This window comes from Lygodium microphyllum, chromosome 9, assembly GCF_053477565.2.
Source record: "Lygodium microphyllum isolate KBCC chromosome 9, Lygodium_microphyllum_v1.1.10, whole genome shotgun sequence".
Lineage (NCBI taxonomy): Eukaryota > Viridiplantae > Streptophyta > Polypodiopsida > Schizaeales > Lygodiaceae > Lygodium > Lygodium microphyllum.
Window position 1 is genome coordinate 89488711 of NC_141143.1, and position 19733 is coordinate 89508443.

Consider the following 19733-nt stretch of genomic DNA (forward strand, 5'->3'; position numbering starts at 1 on the left):
ATTTGTAAGTGTGGATTGCTAAAATAAAAAGTATATATATCCCCACAAATTATACCTCATTAAGAGACAAAGCACCTCTTTCAAAAAAACAGACCTATTGCTTAATGCAAACCTAGAGCACAAAACATGTTTGGCAGCTTGGAGGCAACTATGGAGATTTATGAGGAAGGGGGTGGGGGGGGGGCAGCGGTGGTGGGGTGCGCCTGGACAAGCATGTGGGAGGGGCTCTACCCATGCCCACTAATAAATAGAATAGCTTTAGAACTATTAATTGTAGACAATAGAAAGTTTGTGCAAAAAAAAATTTAAGTCAAATTTTACAACAATATATGATTCAAGTAGAAAGCCCAAGGATCTACAATGAAAAGTATGGGCTGATTACAAAGTCCAAGGATCTACGGCAAAAAGTATGGATATATTTCATTAGCTAAAGCTCAAAGTATTTCAAGCACGAGAAATCAAAACTAGAAATATTAAAATTTTCAAGGGAACTCCATAGTTTCTAAAATATATAGAGCAAAACACTCTATAGGTAATTGTATTCTCAACTTGGCTCTACATTTTGTACATCTTTGTTTTTCAAAAAAGTTAGTTGATAGGGTTGTCTATCAAATTATGCTTATAGGCTAATCATCCTTCATCTACAACATTTGGGGCTAATGTCCTTGACAAAGAATATGAACATCTATAGCTCTAGCCTCACAGTATCCTAGTCAAGTCTATGATATTCATTATTTTGCATCTTCAATTGGCAATACTTGAACGTTGGGCATAAAGTTCATCACCATCCAAAGTTCCTACAATTTAGAAAATAAATTAATTTGAGAGTGATACTACAATTATGTCAATACAAGTCAAGACTATGAATTTTTTTTTTCATTAACAAATTTTTCATTGTACCCTTTGTGTCAAAATATTTAAATTTAAACAAGCCAACTTAAGTAGACATTTTTGGGTTCCATGCTTGGCTTCATTGGCTTCAACATATCTTCATGGTATATATACATGTAGAATATCACAATTGCACATTGGGCAATCCATTTGTTTCCAAAGTTGTAGTAAATGCTTCATCACTCTCTATGTTTTGATGGATATACATAGGAGCACACAAGTAAAGAGAGTAGTTGGTCTTGATTTTCAACCACAACTTTTAACAAATTGATAAAAATGTGTTGGAGCTTATTGTTAGCATTGTGTCATTGAATCCTTAAGTTGGATTAAACTTGATTTACTTGTGCAAGAAGACATGTTGCACTAATGCTTCAATCCTAGTGTAAGATCTCTGTATCTCTTTCTAAATGATCTATTATTCTAAGGCAATGATAATTTTCCCATGTTAAAGTCCTTGGATTTGAAAACTCTCTTCATACTTGGCCACATGTTCATCCAAGATGAACAATGGTATTTCCAAATGATCAAATTATCTTCGTCGTTTCTATTGTGCACTTTCATTGTCATATTATTTTCTCTTCTCTCTAACATTGTAGCCTATTAAAAACAAAAACAAATTTCTTAGTTATCACTTTGTATGAGAGAGTTTCAACCAAAGAAATATGAAATGCATATAGATCTCTATTAAAGAGATTGTCAAAGCATTTGTAGTATGGAGGAGGCAAGTGATTGAGAGTGTCAAAATCAAATTCCCATTTTAATTGTGCATCAATGATAAAAAATAGATGAGAACTTACCTCAACAAAGGTACTTCTCAAGGGAAGTGGAAGCTTCAATATATACTACACATATAGCAAGAGTCAAGGGCTTCAATACAAACATCACAAAGAACCTAAATCCTAAGCCCAAAACCATCAAAAGAAAGCTATTAGGGAGCAAGAAACTAGGAGTGTAGAGATCAAAACCTAGTTTGACAAAACATCCATGATATAAGATGAAAATTTACTTTACCAAAGGGACCCTTTAAGAGAGGCAAATGCTCTAATATATCCTTGTATCACACATAGACACAATCTAGATCAAGCAACTTAATCTAAACAAAAGAAGTGACAAGTGATCTTGAAATATTGACCAAAACACAAATTCACCTCAACAAAGGAGTCCCCTTGGAGACCATTAGATGTGACTCTATTGGCCCCTTTGCACTACATGGCCTCTATGTTTGCATCTCGTGCCAAGACTCCTTGCATCCTCATACTCAAGAGGGCATAATTTCGGCCAACATGCACTATTGCTATTTGAACATCAGCCTCCTGCTCCTAGAGATTTTACCCTTTTCTGGCTGTTGTGACCCAATCCTCACTCCCAATAATCAATCATATACTTGATTCTTGTAGTGATAAAGGCAGCATTCACATATTTGCAAGATTTCTCTCAGTTATTCTGAGGCATTTAGCCAATCAAGGTGCTTTTGCCTGCATGTATTTTTACAACATTGAAAAGTCAACAGGTCATTGTTGTTGAGATGTTTGATGTCAGTTGCAAGTATAAGCTCGTTTTTGCCTTTGATCACATTGTCTTTTTATTTTTATGTATGCACACGGGTGATTTCAGACAAGCACATACCCCCATGAGTGCAAATACTCGTTCGCATTTGGTGATCAAGCACTTCAAGTTGCCACCAAATTTGTTTCTTTTTTTTTTCTACATTGATTATCTTGTGTTTGTTAGGCCTCTTGTCAGATGCCACAGCTCCAATAGCTGCCATTATCAAATAAATATTACAGCTCAAAAACCAGATCCTGAAGGATGCATGACGATGAAACAACCCTTCCCCCCCCCCCCCCCCCCCCGGCAAATACTCTTTGGCATTTGGTGATCAAGCACTTCAAATTGCCACCAAAATTGTTTTTTTTTTTTTCTACATTGATTATCTTGTGTTTGTTAGGCCTCTTGTCAGATGCCACAGCTCCAATAGCTGCCATTATCAAATAAATATTACAGCTCAAAAACCAGACCCTGAAGAATGCATGATGATGAAACCCGCGCCCCCCCCCCCCCACCAAAAAAAAAAACCCAAAAAAGTTTTAAATTAAAATTAAGAGTTTAGCCTCTAGTCCTTTCCCTCGACAGACTATATTCCAGTTTCACCTTGGGGGTCGCAGAAAGCTCAAGCTTGCCCTTGACATGATGCATGCAAGGGGTATTAAGCAGCCTATTATACCAAGCATCAAAAATAAAAAATCAGGACTTCGTGAAGTCCCTCAGATAGATCAGTCCATATCCTCATCAGTCCTGTCAGTTCCTTAGTAAGGCCCTTCCCCCCATATCAGGTGTTGGAACAAACCATTCAATGCAATGCATGCCTGCCCACCTAGTGCCACACAGAAGTCAGTCATATTCAACATGGTGTGTATTCCTAGTGGAACCTCCCATGAGGGAAGCATACTCGCTCCCAACACCCCCCAACCCACCCCTGCGGGCTAAAAAAACTAAGATCATGCATTCCTCAGTCTTTCAAAATCCATGCTACTCTGTTGACCAATGGATATCCATTCACAATTTTTCATTAGGGCCTTCGATTGGGATATAATCCGTTTGACAAGTGTGACAAGCCAAACATTTGAATTCTGTATTTCATTTTCCTCTCTCTTGACAAAAGTTACAGTTTGCAACAATCAACCACTAGGGCTACCCCCTGGCAGGCTAAGAATTTGGAAGCACTCTGCAGGCCACAAATAACAAAGGCCTCTGCAGTAGAAAATGAGAAACCATTTACATGAAACAAAACAGGCCTCAGGACGCTGTTGCATTCTCACTCAAAGGAATAGATGGTGGAGCTCTTGTAGCCCACTTGCGAATCCTCTCCTGCCAAATGCTCCTCAGCTCCTTCATCTCTGAAGACCTCTTCAAGTATTGAGCTATCCAATCCATCATTTTCTCTTGCTCCTCCCAGACGATGTTGCTCTTTTCCCAGTCCCGCACATCTTTCCAACTTTTCTCACTGGCCACAGTGGGTGGTTTTCCTCTGAAGACCTTCAATGCTCACAAAGCAGACCCTCAGCCAAGTAAAATCAAAACGAAAGAGGAGAAAACACTATGTTTCAACATGCTGGATATTTTATGTACTACCGCACACACCTGGCAAAACAGCTTCGTACAATGTTTTGATCTCCTATATGGCTTCTTGGAGTTTTGAGCAGAAGGACCTTTAGATATCTTAACTGGTTGGTCCTGTGCCATCAAATGCTTAACACATGAGTTCAGAAACCAATCAGATTCATCAAGGCACTTTTTACCAGCATGCCCTACAGAATAAAAGAATAAGAATGACTGCATTGAACCTGGACCTTGCACCCTCTTAGCAGGCACATCTTGTATATAGATTGCATGACCTGTTGCCAAACTGGTGCTGCATGAGAGGCCCCCGTACCTTTACAAACAACAAGAAACATGTTCAAACCTGATGTCAAACTTGATTGTTTCAGAAAACCTTTTCAGGATTCAACATCACTCCTAAACCTGGATTAAGCCCCCCAATAGGACTGTTGTCATCATAGCCTAACCACACCTGTCACAAAGCCGAAGGAGAATATCACATCATTAACAACATTGACACCAACCACTAGACTGATTGTCAATACACTTCTTCTGTTCAAAACTTGAGATGATGAGTTTCTGCAAGACACTAACCACAGAAGTAAGGTCACATGTAAAGCCTGCAAACCATGCATCCCTAGAACCGCGTGACGTACCACTTGTGCCTGCACAGGGATGTTCTATTTGTGCTTCTCTCCCTGTCCTCCTTTGTACCACAGCCTGCAAAATTGTTAACAGTGCAGACAACCATGCAACTTGACCAACAAACAGTCAATCTGTGTGACCTGACTTATTACCTGTAATAGCTTATGTAACTCTGCAACAGCATGGTCATCATTGATGACATTTCTGTTACCTGCAGGATGCTGCCTCAAAAGGGGTTACATGACATAAAGCTTTAGACTAGAGAAATTATGGTTTCAGAGCTGGAAAACATACATTATGCACGTAGGAATGTTTACCTTAAACTCATCAAGCACTTCACCTTCCTTTGTCTCAACTCGGGTTATTAAATGTGGCTCATGATGAAAGCCTCCTGATGCAATAGTGCTATACAGTGTTCCAAGTTCTAGAGGGGTAGTCTGCAGATTCAAGGATAGACACATATGTAACTTGTTATTGCATATACACTGTACAGAGATAAACACGGACAAACATTGTGAACACTCAAATTGTTGAACATCTAAAGCAGACCAACTGGGAAAATACATGTGGCATCACAGCAAACGATCCTTGTGTGAACACTGAAGTTACGTTGATGATTGGAATAGATCCCTCTTCTAAGCCCAGCAGTTACACTGAAGAATAGGCAATGGGTCCTTCTATAGATGTGATGCCATAAGGCATCCCCAGCTCCTTCAACATATCCCACGCAATATGAATGCCAGTCCATGGCACATTACATACATATACTTGCCTATAAGAAGAAAGCATAAACTTATTGCTCATAGAAATGCAAAATTATAGACAGCAGAAGATAGTTTCAACGTTTTACTTCAGAGGATCCAGCCCCAAATCTGCAGCCAAGACACCTTGCCTCCTAAGCAAGCCTCCAAGGCCAATGCATACCACAGCTCTATGTTATTAGCAAACCCTTTTCCCATTACTTCCCCCAGTTTTTTGAGATTTCCTAGCAACCATTTACTAGTATAAAACTAGCTCTAAGAACTTTAAGTGACAAAGTAGCAAGTCGGGGTAATGCCCGGATTATAGTTTCTAACCTCTGCTAAAATCTAGTATCTTCTTACACTTTGCCCGCATTACACTATTCTAGAAGTGACAGACACTTTCAACAAGTGCAGAACTGCCAACAAAAGGAATATAACAAGCCAAATGCCTGTTGTGCATTGATTTCTTCCCCATATCTATAAATAGCATAAGTGTTAAAACACAGATCCAGCTTCAAAATGCATTGACAACATGTCACTAAAGAACCGATATCTTGTACTGCAGTGAATAGGAGTAAACTGAATGTACTTGTGCTTGTAAACATCTGTTAGAGTAGAGATAAAGATAACATACCTCAAAACCTCCCAAAGACACACCAAGGTCATGGGGAAGAGAAGCTTTGACTCCTAAAAGTTGAGTCATTCTACAAACCTGCACCAAGAGTTACAATCTGATTCTCCTGAAGAAAAGTTAGAGAAGCTGATGAGCAAATAATGATACCTTATCAACTCCAGCTTTGGCACAAAGCTTAGCAATTGGTGAGCTTAAGGGACTACGAATTTCTTCTCGCATTGTCCCCTGTAGATGTTTCATTAGAGATAATAAGTCAACTAAGACAGCACAGAAAAGGCAGCCTTCTCCACATATAGTAAGAGGTAAGTTTACTGTGTTGTTCTTTATCCCTTGAATGCTAGAAATGTCTAAAAAGTATAGGCAACGAACCTACAGCTTATTGACTCCCATTATAAGCTGCCTAATTCATGACATGCTCGTCACTGGATGCAAAGAAAGTAAAGAGGGTGCCCAACTCAAAGGCATCATTTTTACTAACATTGTGCACTAGGATTAGTCTCATACAAAAATGATAGCCCATTCAAATCATATGCAAAAGTTTGACCATTGCATACATTGACTACATTTGCATGGCCAACAAACAATCCTTGAAAGACAGTTCAGAGATGCCACGAAGCATGCGTACACATACCTCCTTGCTGGGATTTTTGCCTTGATTCTTAGGGAAAATATCTGCAACAGCTTGTTTTTCACCTGAGAGAACATGTCTTGGATCTCTATTCACAAGAGAAAAGCAAAAGCAAGAATCTTGAAGGACCAGAAGATCATCAGAAAATAAACAACACTCTTATAAACTGGGAAAATTTCACATACATTCCCTCCACCAATGCTGTTAGATAAACGACCGGCTTAAACATTGATCCTACAGATCGATAGGCCTGAGGGTACAGATAATAGCAAAACAATCACATTCCCATCAAGAAAATCATTGTAACAGTGTCCAAAATAAAACCTGCCAGACTCTCAAGTTCATTAAGAGTGAAGCTAACCTGTGTGACCCGATTGAAAGAGTTTTCAAAATACTCCCTTCCACCAACTAGCACACGCACAGCTCCATTTGAATGATCCAGCACAACCATTGCTGCTTCTAACCTTCCCATAGTGGCACATCATAAGATTTGTGACTGCATTTATGAAGCAGGTCCATTGCCTCTTAATACCACTGTGCTTTTCTAGGACCCCTTACCTTGATTTCATGGCTCTCTTCAATTCTACCTGATAGTTCTGAAGAGATGACTGAAGGACATCTTCTCTGCAGTCAACCTCCAGATAAGTTTCTGAACCACAATTGTTTTTGCGTTTACGATGGTTCTCCCTATGCTTACCTTAAAGAAAACTTCTGAACAATAGATGCAACAGCTTTCTCTGCCAATGTTCTAGTATCATCCTCACTCATATTTTTACTGTTGCAGGTAAATTCAGACGTAAGAATGAGTTAGAAAGATGAGTGATCCAATCATGTCACCAAAAGTTAGGAGTACAAGCTCTTTTAAGATGTGATGATAAGTGTTAAGTGACGTGTCAAGAGTGAACCTAGGATTAACATGTTGGGATTGAGCATGCTTATAGTATTCAAAAGTAAAACGGAAGAGACACACATTTGAGGAAATGTACTAATCAATGCCAAACAGCCCTGTCAGAAGCATGCCTGAGGTCTTTCTAAACCTTCAAGACACAGGAATGTGACGTACTGATCTAGATCATCTAAACTGGTAAGGAAACTTAACTCAGTCCTGAGAGATTTTGGTCATTGTGCAGTCTTTAATACCTAGTCTGAAATAACTCCTATGAGTGAGAAGTTGGAAATGTGATACAACTAGTCACACTCTGTCATTTGCATCAACTAGAAGTTGGATCAAGATCATAAGACTTTTTGCAAGAAACAGCAACAAAAATTGTGCCCCCACCCCTCCAAAGAAAATAAAGTTTATCTATAAGGTTAACAATCCATTTGTTGTGCATTTTCAAATGGTTGTACAAAATACCATATACTCTTATCTGCAAAACTTTTGTGTACGTTCAATACCAGACTAAGTTTGCATATGGACACATTGAATAAATCGTACCTAACTCCACGCTTAAATTCAGCCCCAACTAGACAGAGACAAGGAGGAGAAGTGTGCTTGTTTGAAGGGGGCTCACTCCTCACCAATCCTTGAGTTTGTGTGAATTTTCTCTTCATATATAACACCTACTCTGACAAGACAACTTTGAATGCAAGTAAAGCCTGGTTATCAGGCAATTTTTCCTTTTTTAGTCTGAGTAGAGATATTGGCAGTGGCAAAACTTAAAACCATTTTAGAAGAAAATATTCACCGAAATCCAGGACACTTAAGAATTTACAAATTATAATCTGAATTCCATGTCCATGGATGTTCAGAGAGAGTCATCCATGCGAGAAGAACTCTACAATTTATTATTTTAATCATACATCAAGTGTTGATGTATTGAAGAAGATTTAAAAACTTTAAAAGGTCTCTTCCCCTATCTAGTCTTTGTGAAAACTACAGCAGTCAAGTCAATACATTTATTTAATCGTCATAATTAGGTCATGTCCATATCTGAGGCTTTTCCAGAAGGAACACAATTCAACAACAGAGACATCCTCAAAATGCTAGCCTCAACACCTAATCAGTGGAGACTGCATGCCTGTAGCTAGGACCTAGACATACACTTCCAATAATTGCTCAAATAAAAAGTAACCATGAATCCTCGAACAACAGGAGGGCACAACCTTTACCTACATCATGCACAAGCGTTTTTGCACACAAGTAATATGATAGCTCCTATTAAGCTATCATTCAACAAGCTTAAACCATTTGTATTCTATTCACTAAAATCAGAGAAATCATAATCTTACTCATATATATAGGTAAAAGGACAGTGTTTTGATTGACATGATACTTGTGAACAGACATTGACCTTCAGCTGAAAGGAACGTATCTTCCAGAACTTTGAATTTAACTAGAAAGGATGATCAACTCTCGAAATTAAAGTAAAACAAATTGGGCCAATTGCCTTTGATCAGCAGACAGGAACCTCTTTTCCAACCTTAACTGACAAGCAGATGATCTATCATATAAGTCTCAAATTCAAGGAAAACAAACTTAGACCTCCCACAAGGGCCATTGCTAAGCTTTACCTATGCCAATGCATGGTAGTTTTCTTGCAAGACTTCACATTGCAAATGCTAAAGTTTACCTATGCCAATGCAGGAGAGCCTTACAAGTTTTCACATTGCCAAAGCTCCAGCAAGGTACTGAACTTCAGAACCAGGCAGTTATTAACACATCCTGTTCAAAACTTCAAAGAGAGGTGAAATGACATGTTGAGTGTGAGATATTTTAGTAACAAATGTGGCAAATCTTACGATAAAGACACTTGTGAGTTAGCTGCCACAATCTCAAGTTCACGATCTTTGCGACAACTCTCCATCTTTTCACAGATCTTCTGTAACTCTCCTTCAACAAAAGTAATTCGTTCATTGTCGTATTCAGTCAACTTAGCTTGAATTGCTTTCTCAGCAAGTAGTTGCATGTCAAGATCTAGTGTGGTATAGACCTACGACACAAAGATGAATTATAATCAACACTTTATCAAGCCTGAACTTGCAAATTGTGCATGTCCTAAGACAGGCATAACAGGCTAACAAATAACCTGACTGTTTCAGATTCCATCCATGATACAAGATTTATGTGGTAAGACTTCAGACTTCATCGCTCATGAGGGTACATCACAGCAGAAATGCCAACAAGGTTACACAAGCACTATTGCATGACATTAATGGCATGTCATTGCAGAAGTCATGACAAGATTACGCAAATCAACAAGTCATCAAACCAACCCAAACTCCTATGCTAATTGAGAGCTGAGCTAAATTCTGATTCAGCATAAGATTTTGGGCCACGAAATCAAGGCTGGCATTAAAAATTGATTATCATGCATTTATGCCTAATTTTTGCTCCTTAAATCAGCCTGAAAATGCTCTATTTATGTCAAAAAGGTTTTCATTTTGCAAAGTAGGACAAATGCACCAAAATCCCCCATAAAAGGGCATGTTGTGGGCATCCCATGGTCACCCCTCATTCACTCTGAATCACGCTCCTAAGTGTTGAGCTAAAAAATACACTAAAAACCGATTAGCTCTTTAAAACAGCCCCAAAACATTTTAATTACCCAAACTTTCATTAAACAGTGCATGGTCCTAGAGAGTGTCTGTCCCATAAGCCAAACCCTAATTTGGGAGGATCCACTCATCTATAAAATAGGTAGGCTGCCCACCATTCAATCTCATCCCTTGTCTTGTAGGTTTCAGCCATCAGCCCTCCCTCCAATGGCTGTCCAGCCCATCACGATTGCTACCACATCATTGCCAGCCCCTACCGCCATGTCCACTTCTACTGCCCTACCATCCAACCTCTTCACGAGCATCATATAGCTTGTGTTTACTGTAGTGCAATCTCAGTCTGCATCAGATCTTCCTCCTACAACTGTCGACCAACCTCCCACTACTGCCACAAAGCGGTTGTCATTATCTTCAAGCGTTTACATTGGTGCATTTACCAGCTCCAGCCCCAGAGACTACTGCATTTCGGTTCCCAGCCTGCTGCCCTTCCACTTTCTGCATCATCTTTGCTCGGACTGGTGGTTACAGCACTCCAGATCCATCTCCGATGGACATCACACTTCAACTACTCCCTTAGCCCACTCCCAGAAGAGCCATCAACTGTTGGATAGCTCTGAACTTGAGCATCTTGTATACTCTTTCCTTCATTTACAGCATTCATTCATTCACTTCAAAGTTATCTTTCTTCTATGTTTTTGTTTATGTTTGCGTTTTGCAATTTTGTGTTTTGCATTTTGCATTTTTGCGTGTTTGAGTTGTCTGTGTTTCAATCATGGTTGTACACCCAGTGTTTTCTTTTGCAAACCCTAACAAATCTCCACATGGTATGAGAGCTAGTGCTCTTCTAAAGAGTTACTTAGGCATCCCAAGTCATCCATAGGAACCTTAGGCTAGTTTCCTTTAAGCTTAGCTGCAATTTTTCAAGTCTTCTACTGCACACTTCCTACCTTTACGTCAAGTCTTCTACTGCACACTTCCTTCTTACCTTTACTTCCACTGCATCTAACGCTCATTTAGCTCTCCTATTCATTTAACACATCATCCACAGCATCTCAATATTAAACATATTGTATGCATGTTTCTTTCTTGATCCTTTCATACTGAGTCTTGTATTTCAATAGGACTAACATTGCACGTATTTTACTGGTCCTAATTGGGCCAAAGATTTGGTTTTTTGGTTCCTGCCTTGGGGAGCATTGCCTCCATCAACATGGAGACAAAGATAGTATCTCTTCTCTCAAGATCAAGCATTCTTTTCCCTTATCTTGGCATCTATCTTTCTTTCCTTTCAATTGAGGTGTTTTTATCATTTAACCATCATTTACTATGCTCCTAGTTCATTTATTCATTCAAATGGACTACCACCTTGGTGATTGTGGCTAGACTACTACCTTCTTGGTTGTGCCTTCACATTCTTGACTGGCATAGGAGCCATTTACCAAGGTCGAGTCTCAAGCATACCAATGTTGGCTGCCTTGTGGTTGACTCTTCCCCCGCTCTTCCTATTGGGGAGTGTCAAGTCTTCCTTCTTCATCCATTAAATCCATTTGCATGATGGACTACTACTCTCACACTTGTCAACTAGCATGGAGCCCTCTCCAAAGGTTGAGATTCAAGCTTACCTACGTCACTTGGTCAGCAAAGGAGTCCTCTCTCGAGATCAAAGCAAGCATGCTCCATGTATTAGAAGGTTGATTCTCCTTTGGCTATTTCAACTAACAAGCATTGAGCTACCTTCATCACCACATTGCATTCTTAATCATGGTTCTCAACACCATACAAAGACCAACATTAGGTTCCTCTCCCTCCTTCAATATTGATATCCACGATTGAGAGGGGATTCTTATCCTTCATTGGTATTGTACAGGTTTCCACATTTGTCTTACACATCAGCCTCCCTTCCCTGTTGTATCTTCCATTTGCATTGTATCATCATTATCACCTTTCTAAAAGGGCACCTGAGCAAGTGAGCAATTTTTCCACAAGGGACATTGTCCAAGTGGCACCTTGCTGCCTGCATATTCTCATCATGTAGCATTACTCTTTGGATCTCATCATGCAAATCACTCTTGAGTGAATCTTGAGCTAGTTTCCACCAAAGGTTTCATTTATCCCCTTACCACCACAACTCTCCACTTCTTCACCCTTGTACTTCGTCTCGATACCCACAAGTGGTCAGGATAGCTTGTTTGTTTTGTGATGTGGTGGATCTAAGCATCCCTTTCATTCTCCCACTCGAACACAATGACTTAATAGGACGAAACCTTATTCAAAACCATCCAAAAAAAGAAGTAAAAGACTTCAATGTGGTTTCATCCACCTTTTCACGTCTTGGTAGGCCATTGGGCAGCCACCTTGTCCGATGCCTTGGCCTCTCTGGGGTGATCACTTGGGCTCCCTTGGTAACATAACCTTCTCATATCCATCTACACTTCTCATTATCCCAAGCAAGTAAGAAAGCCAATAACCAAAAGCTTGTAGTAGACTCACCTTCTTACCGTCTCACATGGTAGTTTTGGGTTTCTCAAAAAGGTTATTGGTGGCCTCAAAATCCAAGCACAACTCTTTCCATCCACTCTTGCTATTCCCTACAAAATAGATACATGCCTCAAATGCTCCAATGAAGAGATGTGCCTAATTCCTTTAACAAAGGCCAATACAGATTAGGGTAGGCTTCCACTTCCACCCACACCAGGCATTCCTGTTGAAGCGCTCAAAATCAGCCATCCGTCTCTAGGGCACAACATGAACCAAATGTCAATCAAAGAACAAAGGCACCTTTGCCAAGAGATTGTCGCGAAGTATTGCGGATTTTAGCATTACTTCATAAAAGCCCCATGGTCCCACAAAAATCTCCTCCACATAGTCACCTAGCAGCATTGAATGCAACCATTGGCAAATCCAAGAAAGCAATAGGATAACCCCTCTTTCATAGGAGGTGGATCAAAAATGCAACACTATCTTTGTATCCACGGTAGCATCCAAAACATCACATTGGGCTTGATTAGAGAATTGTTCACAATTGTGTTGGATATTGTCTCCCAGCAACATATTGGCAAAACTCTAACAAATGCTCTCAGTCCCAATCTTGAGACTCCTCAGCGGGCAGTCGTGACTTGTGCATAGGAGCACACCTGATGATCATGCTACAGGAATTCTTTAGAATCCTCCATCAAAGCATCGGAAACATGTTTGTTGCATTTAACCGGTGGTTGAACATCCGAACAGAGGGCCACCATCTCAGTACAAGGAACCATTTCTCCCCCCTCCTCAATATCCGAATCAAGCCCCAAGGTCTCCACCACCTGATCAATGAAGGCAGTGTTCAACTCTAAAATGTTGCTAGATTAAGTGTTCAAAACTATCCACTCCTGATAGCAGGTCTCCTAGACAAGAGGACTGCATAAATTTGTACGCGATTAGGGAAGAACTTCAAGGTAGATACTATCTATAGCAAGCGACCACATGCTACGTCCATGCCTGCCTTTCCCTCACGCTGTCTGTCTCTGTGACACCCCTGTCTAGTAGGCGGCAACTTGTAAAGAAGAGGCAACACGTTGGAGTGCAAGCCCCTAAAACAATGTGGGGCTGCAAGGACCCCCCTGATAGGGCAATAGGCTCACGGCAAGCAAACAGGGCACGACTGCGCAAGGCAAGGTGCAGGGAACCAAGCATGATGACACAAGGCAAGATTCTCTCTCTCTCTCTCTCTCTCTCTCTCTCTCTCTCTCTCTCTCGGTAAGGATGATTATATTATATCAAACGACTAAAAAAGAACAAAAGTCACATGAGGAAAGAACACAAAGAAATATAAAAGTCAAGGCAGGATAACTGCATGCTGAATAAGATCAAGCTGCAATTGAATAAGTCCCTTAACCTTCACAATATGACTCCAGATGCCCGAGGCAGCATCAAAAATGGATGCATTGCCATTGATCCAAATATGCCAACAACCCCAAATTTTGAGAAAGCGAAACAGAAAGTGCCAAATTTTCCAAGCAAAAGGACACCAGATAAATCTGTGATGCGAAGACTCAACTGCAATGGTACAGAAGAAACAATTCCCATTGGAAATACCCATGTAGCAAAGAGTCAAAACATCCTTAGAGATCAGAAGGATGCCAAACTGTAAAGCAGAGAATCTTCTGCGAGAGCCAATTAAATGAGCAAGGAGAAAGGACTCTGAAATTTTATGAGGCCAGTAAAATTCAGCACATGCCACAAACAAACCCGAATAACTATGAGACCATGGGAGACACCAAACTCCTCAATAAACAAATTTGCAATGTCAATCCAAGGATGACTCTTCACACATAGGGCCTACGAAAGTGCCAATCTCAAAGCTATCATATGGAGATTAACATCCAACAAAGCAACTCCCCCCAACCGTTTTGGAGTAGTAACATGCTGCCAACTTCCAAGATACCCTTGACCCATTCCCTTTATTTCTTCACAACATAAAGCAGATGGGCTGCATCAATTCCAAGAGAGACTTCTTTGTCCAAAAAAGCAATGGAAAAAAAATAAGAAACCATACAAATCACGATAGATTGAGCCACTTTCAACCACACATGACGGGGCCAACCCTAAGATTTCCAAATACACAAACCTGTCATGAACTCCAGAGGATATACAATCAAGCAATGCCCAAGCCACATCCATGCCAATGGGATATGCTGATTGCCGTGCGATCTCTCTCTCTCTCTCTCTCTCTCTCTCTCTCTCTCTCTCTCTCTCTCTCTCTCTCTACTAACATAAACCAAGTCAACATCACCTGCTAAAACCCGCTCCCGAATGAAATGATAATGGACTTTGGTCCATGCATGATATACTAGATTCCTAGATAATTGAATGCTACTAAGGTTGTCTCACAGTATATGATAACCTTGTTATCCACCTACATCCCCAAATACTAAGTAGCTTACATAACCAAGCTACTTCACATGCTGTAATTGCAGCACCTCTATACTCTGCCTCTATACTAGACAATGCAATTATTGGTTATTTTTGCTCTAAGTAATAGCACCACTGCCAAAAGGGAAATGTAAAACCACTAGTAGATAGGGTGGGCTTCCCCTAAATCATAGCACAATGGTATCTGCCTCTCCTCCTGAACCACATTGGACTCCAACTAGGTACACTGATGCACCCTTCAAATCCTCCATGACATCTCTCTTCCATCCTAAAGCACATTTGACCCCTCCACCAAGGTACACTAGTGCAATTTTCCAATCCATCAACCATCATATCCTCCATGAGGATGCAGAGCAAGATGGCACTAGCCCCTCTCCATGGGGGGGGGATGCAATGATGTAGCCGCCCTTGGATGGGGGATCGACCCCTCCTCCACTACACCTATGGTGCCCAACCAACATTTCATCCTACACTACATCAACCCCTCATTCCAAGTATGTTCATATACTCTTCCCCTATACCATAGCATGACAAAATCTCCCTCCTCCATTCCTATCTAGATGAGTTCATGCTAGTAAATTCCAAAAAGATCATGAGATCCAGCTAAAGATTATACTCCAAACATTGCGTCATAAACAGCTCTATGCCAAGAAGAGAAAGTGTATGTTCTACATGGATTGAATCAAATATTTAAGATATATTATCACTATTGAAGGGAGGTCGATTGAACTTGCAAAGGACAGTGATATCTAAGACAATCAAGGATCCCATTAGTCTTAGAAATCCATAAAAATCCTTGGTTTTCTTAGGTACCTAAGACAATCAAGGATTTTTGTGGATTTCTAAGACTAATGGGATGCCTTTAAATTGTTGTCAAGGGTTTCCCTTATAGCTACACCCCTAACTAGTCTCCTAAAGAAATGCACCCAGATCATATGGGTAGTAGAGCACTACACTACCCTAACAAAGTTTATATAAGATCAAGAAATGTGTGACCATGACTCCAATATTGAAACTCCTTGAATTCAACCAAGCATTCAAAGTCCTAACTAATGCAGGTTGACTTACATTAAAGGATCCTTAGTGTAAGGAAAAAGATATGTGACTTATACTTCACGATATTCGAAACCCTATCAATCCAACCATGCCATGTTTGACTTGGAGTTACTTGCCATTAATCATTCCTTGAAGTAATGGAAGTATTACCTCTTAGTAAGGAAGTTTTCTTTGGTGATGGACCACAAAATTCTTAAGTAGAACTATGCCATGTTTGACTTGGAATTACTTGCCAATTTCATACCTTGAAGTAATGGAAGTATTATCTTTTAGGAAGGAAGTTTTCTTTGGTGATGGACCATAAAAATCTTAAGTGGATCTTTACTCAAGTATATCTATATTTGGGATAAAGAAGATGGATTGATCCATTGCAAGAGCTTCACTTTGAGTACAGGCTAGGAAAGGATAATGTTGTTGTAGATGCCTTAAGCAAGAAGGTGTTCCTTAGTAATGCTACTAAGGTGTGAACTTTCAGGAAGGTGTTCCTTAATAGCAACATTGTTAAGGTCTGAACTTTGAGGGCTATATCCACTCCTAATGATGGATCTATCCCAGAGCTTGTCCACCAAGCCATTTAGCATGACAAAGAGCATGAGCTACTCATAGAAATAGTGCTCCAAAGTCTAAACATAAACATGGAGCAAACAAGGATAAGGGACTACCAAACAACTAATGGATACTTTTCCACAAGAAAATAAATCTTCAAGGTTCAATTTTTCATTTTCACATCCAAGAGGACAGGATTCAGAATTCCCTCTTACCCCCAACCACCCCAAACAAAAAACAAACAAAACTCCCCAATACAAGCACATAGTCTTAACTATCTGTGTAACTTAGGAACATTAAGTGATTTAGAATAGTGGGTGTCATTTGAAACTTTACCTGCAGTCTTTGAAAATCACACATAAGTAAGGTCCATGCACAATTCAGACCCAGGGCCTAAATCATACTCCAATCATACTTCCATACCCACACAATCTCATAATTGATCATTTAATCCTGATCATCCTAGATTATTATTTATCTCTATTAGGAGGCATGGCCCAGATGTGTTCCATAAATACTCGCAAATTAAAAGCCAGCATTTAGTACAGGTCCCTACAAATGAGCTTTAAAACATTGCCATTCTAACTAGCCAAAGAGGCATACTCCCTAAATACTGATGCCTCACCTATTGGTCTCATATCAAAGATCAGCTGTGTGCAAGAAGTGAGCATAATGTACACAGTTATGACATGGAAGGTCATCTGAAAGTTTACCTTTAAGCCCCCTTCATACACTCTGTCATATCCATACTTCCTCTTCAATTCATAGACAACCTGCACAATACAAAAAATTTATGAAAACCAAATGAGCCTTTGTTGTCATGCAATCTTTTGATAGTCCATCGGATCTGACCTCCCTAACAAAAAACATTGTTCCAGATGATTCTAAATTGCTGTCCTCCCCTATGCGGTTCAATTCCAATGGTTCCCGGAATAGGGCTTCAGCAGAGTGAGTATCCAAGAAGCCTGCCTCAACCATTCGCCTTAGTGTTCTTCCTTGAGCTTTTTTACCTCTAAAAGAAAATAAAATCAAACAAGCAAATTCTGAAACAATTAGCTATAAGGTGACAGATTTCAAATTCCTCAAAAAATAAATGACACATAAACCATCAACAAGTACTTCTATGAATGTTTATACTCAGCAAGGAGCTTTAACATGAAGGATTTCTAGCTCACATCCATGTTGGAAGTAATTTGGAGTTTTTGGGAAGAAAAAGCAAGATTAGAACTGCTTGGAATGTGCTTAGAATTATGCAGCATGTCCTGTTAGTCTACAATAAATCCCCAGATCTGACCAAATTGAGTCTCGGTCTAGACTTGAAACTCCCAAATTGGGGAATGTGCTACCTCCAACAAGGCATGCATAGAGAGAGACATTTCAACATGTTTCTGACTGCTACATATGATCACATGGAAAGTGTTAAATAAACAATAGTGTCATACTTCATTAGGCCTTATGTGAGACTTCAAGATTTCAACATGTTTCTGACTGCTAGAAATGATGCTCAAAATCAAAAGATAGCATGGCGTTGCTAATAATATACTTTTTCTTGTAACCAATAACGCAAATTGATGTTGCGATGAAAACAAAGGACTAGGCTAATTGCAATGATAGTAAAAAGTAGCCAGACTGACCTGCTAGGATCTCGAAAAGGTGAGAACAGTTCGGGGGCAGGTATAAGTCCAGTTAACATTGCACAATCCCCTTCTGTTAACATTGAAGGATGCTTTCCAAAGTAGAAGGCTGAGGCAGCCTCAATACCATAGACACCATGACCCCAGTAAATCTGCAATTAGAAAATGTATTAGCATCTAACAGCGCTGTAGAATTAAAAACTACTTGAGTGTTATCAGGATCAAACCAATCTGTCCATTTACAGACAGAACTCTAGGGGGCAAGGCACATGGGGATGTATGCTAGCATTGCCTTTGCAACTTATCAGGGTGCTCAAATATTTTGCTTAAATGTCCAAAAAGATGGTACCTCAGTTGCATACCTTGGATCCACATGCACCACTTCCTTAAAGAGATTTTTCCAGTACACAGACTGGTAAGCATGTCAATGTCTAATGATATAAGGTTACAATGTGTAAGTGTGTTCCGGCTTTTTGTGTAAGGTGGTTTGTGTGTTGTGGTGCAGTGTTTGCTGCAAGTGTTATCAAAGTTGCACATATTGAGTTTTGTGTTTGTGCTTTGTATGTTTTGAGCATTTAATAAGCAGATAGTTTCGTAATGAGTGCAGTCAATATTTGCTTGCTACTTGAAAATTCTCTCATTGAAGGCTTGATTTGGATGCACGCAGTGTGATGTTGCTATGTCAATGGGACTAGAAGAATTCAGCCAAACAAGGTTGTTGAATCATCACAAAAAATGCACATGCAAAACAATAGCCCTTATAAAACAGAATGAGAACCAAAACTTGCTACAACCTCTGTTTTGTCTTATCAACCATCATTGTCACATCAGCTGCTGAGATTTTGACATTCTGTGAGATTCTCATTTTTTTCACAGGCCTCAATTCCTTCAGCCTGCATTTTCAGCCTAGTCTAAACACACTTTAGGGCAGGATCACTTGTGTCGCTTGTCATGCTTCTGTCACTACAGTCTCTTCACATCAGTTTCTCTGTCTTTTCTAAACTGTCTTATCTTTTTTTGAACTGTTGATCTCATAGCATTGGGCTGTCGATTCAAAGTGCATTCTCTCTCAAACCCCTTGCCTTACCTACTTTGCATCTCATCTACAACGGCTCCTCCATTCTGCAAGAACGATGAAAATCTTAAGGACCCAACTATCTAGCCTGGAGTGGAGTGATGTAAGCTTGGTTTGTGCAAAAGCAACTCTGGTACACTGTTTCAGAATCCGCTTGTGTCCCCCAAAGCCATCCCCCCATCCAACTAGGATGAAGACAACTATGAGGAAGCAGTCCTCAATTGGGACAAGGCAGATACAAAGGCATACTCTACTCTCCTTTGGTGCATCTCGAAGGAAATGCTTCCAACAATTACCCCCCAATGGACATCTCTAGACGTATGGGAGAAGCTTCAGCTTATGTACAAGGCTCCATCAACCATGCAAGCTA

The 19733-nt window shown here is 40.0% G+C and overlaps 1 protein-coding gene across 7 annotated transcripts in view; it reads right to left on the minus strand.

The window, feature by feature from the left end:
* Nucleotides 1-3429: 3429 nt before the first annotated feature.
* The window catches only part of LOC148031270 (uncharacterized), a 38150-nt gene continuing 21846 nt past the window's right edge, over nt 3430-19733 (minus strand). For 2 of the 7 annotated variants that reach the window (XM_087684784.1, XM_087684785.1), the window contains 18 exons: nt 18289-18440; nt 17507-17666; nt 17368-17427; nt 9383-9573; nt 7338-7415; nt 7199-7264; nt 7002-7104; nt 6826-6890; nt 6644-6728; nt 6160-6237; nt 6013-6090; nt 4953-5072; nt 4788-4856; nt 4585-4710; nt 4414-4462; nt 4236-4324; nt 4033-4125; nt 3430-3927 (listed from right to left, as the gene is read on the minus strand). In XM_087684784.1, the coding sequence (XP_087540910.1) occupies nt 3688-3927; nt 4033-4125; nt 4236-4324; nt 4414-4462; nt 4585-4710; nt 4788-4856; nt 4953-5072; nt 6013-6090; nt 6160-6237; nt 6644-6728; nt 6826-6890; nt 7002-7104; nt 7199-7264; nt 7338-7415; nt 9383-9573; nt 17368-17427; nt 17507-17666; nt 18289-18440 (1902 nt within the window). In that variant the 3' untranslated portion in view covers nt 3430-3687. Of the gene's footprint in view, nt 3928-4032; nt 4126-4235; nt 4325-4408; nt 4463-4584; nt 4711-4787; nt 4857-4952; nt 5073-6012; nt 6091-6159; nt 6238-6643; nt 6729-6825; nt 6891-7001; nt 7105-7198; nt 7265-7337; nt 7416-9382; nt 9574-17367; nt 17428-17506; nt 17667-18288; nt 18441-19733 lie in introns of those variants that run through there. The other 5 variants (XM_087684783.1, XM_087684782.1, XM_087684781.1 and 2 more) reach the window with 5 other exon arrangements.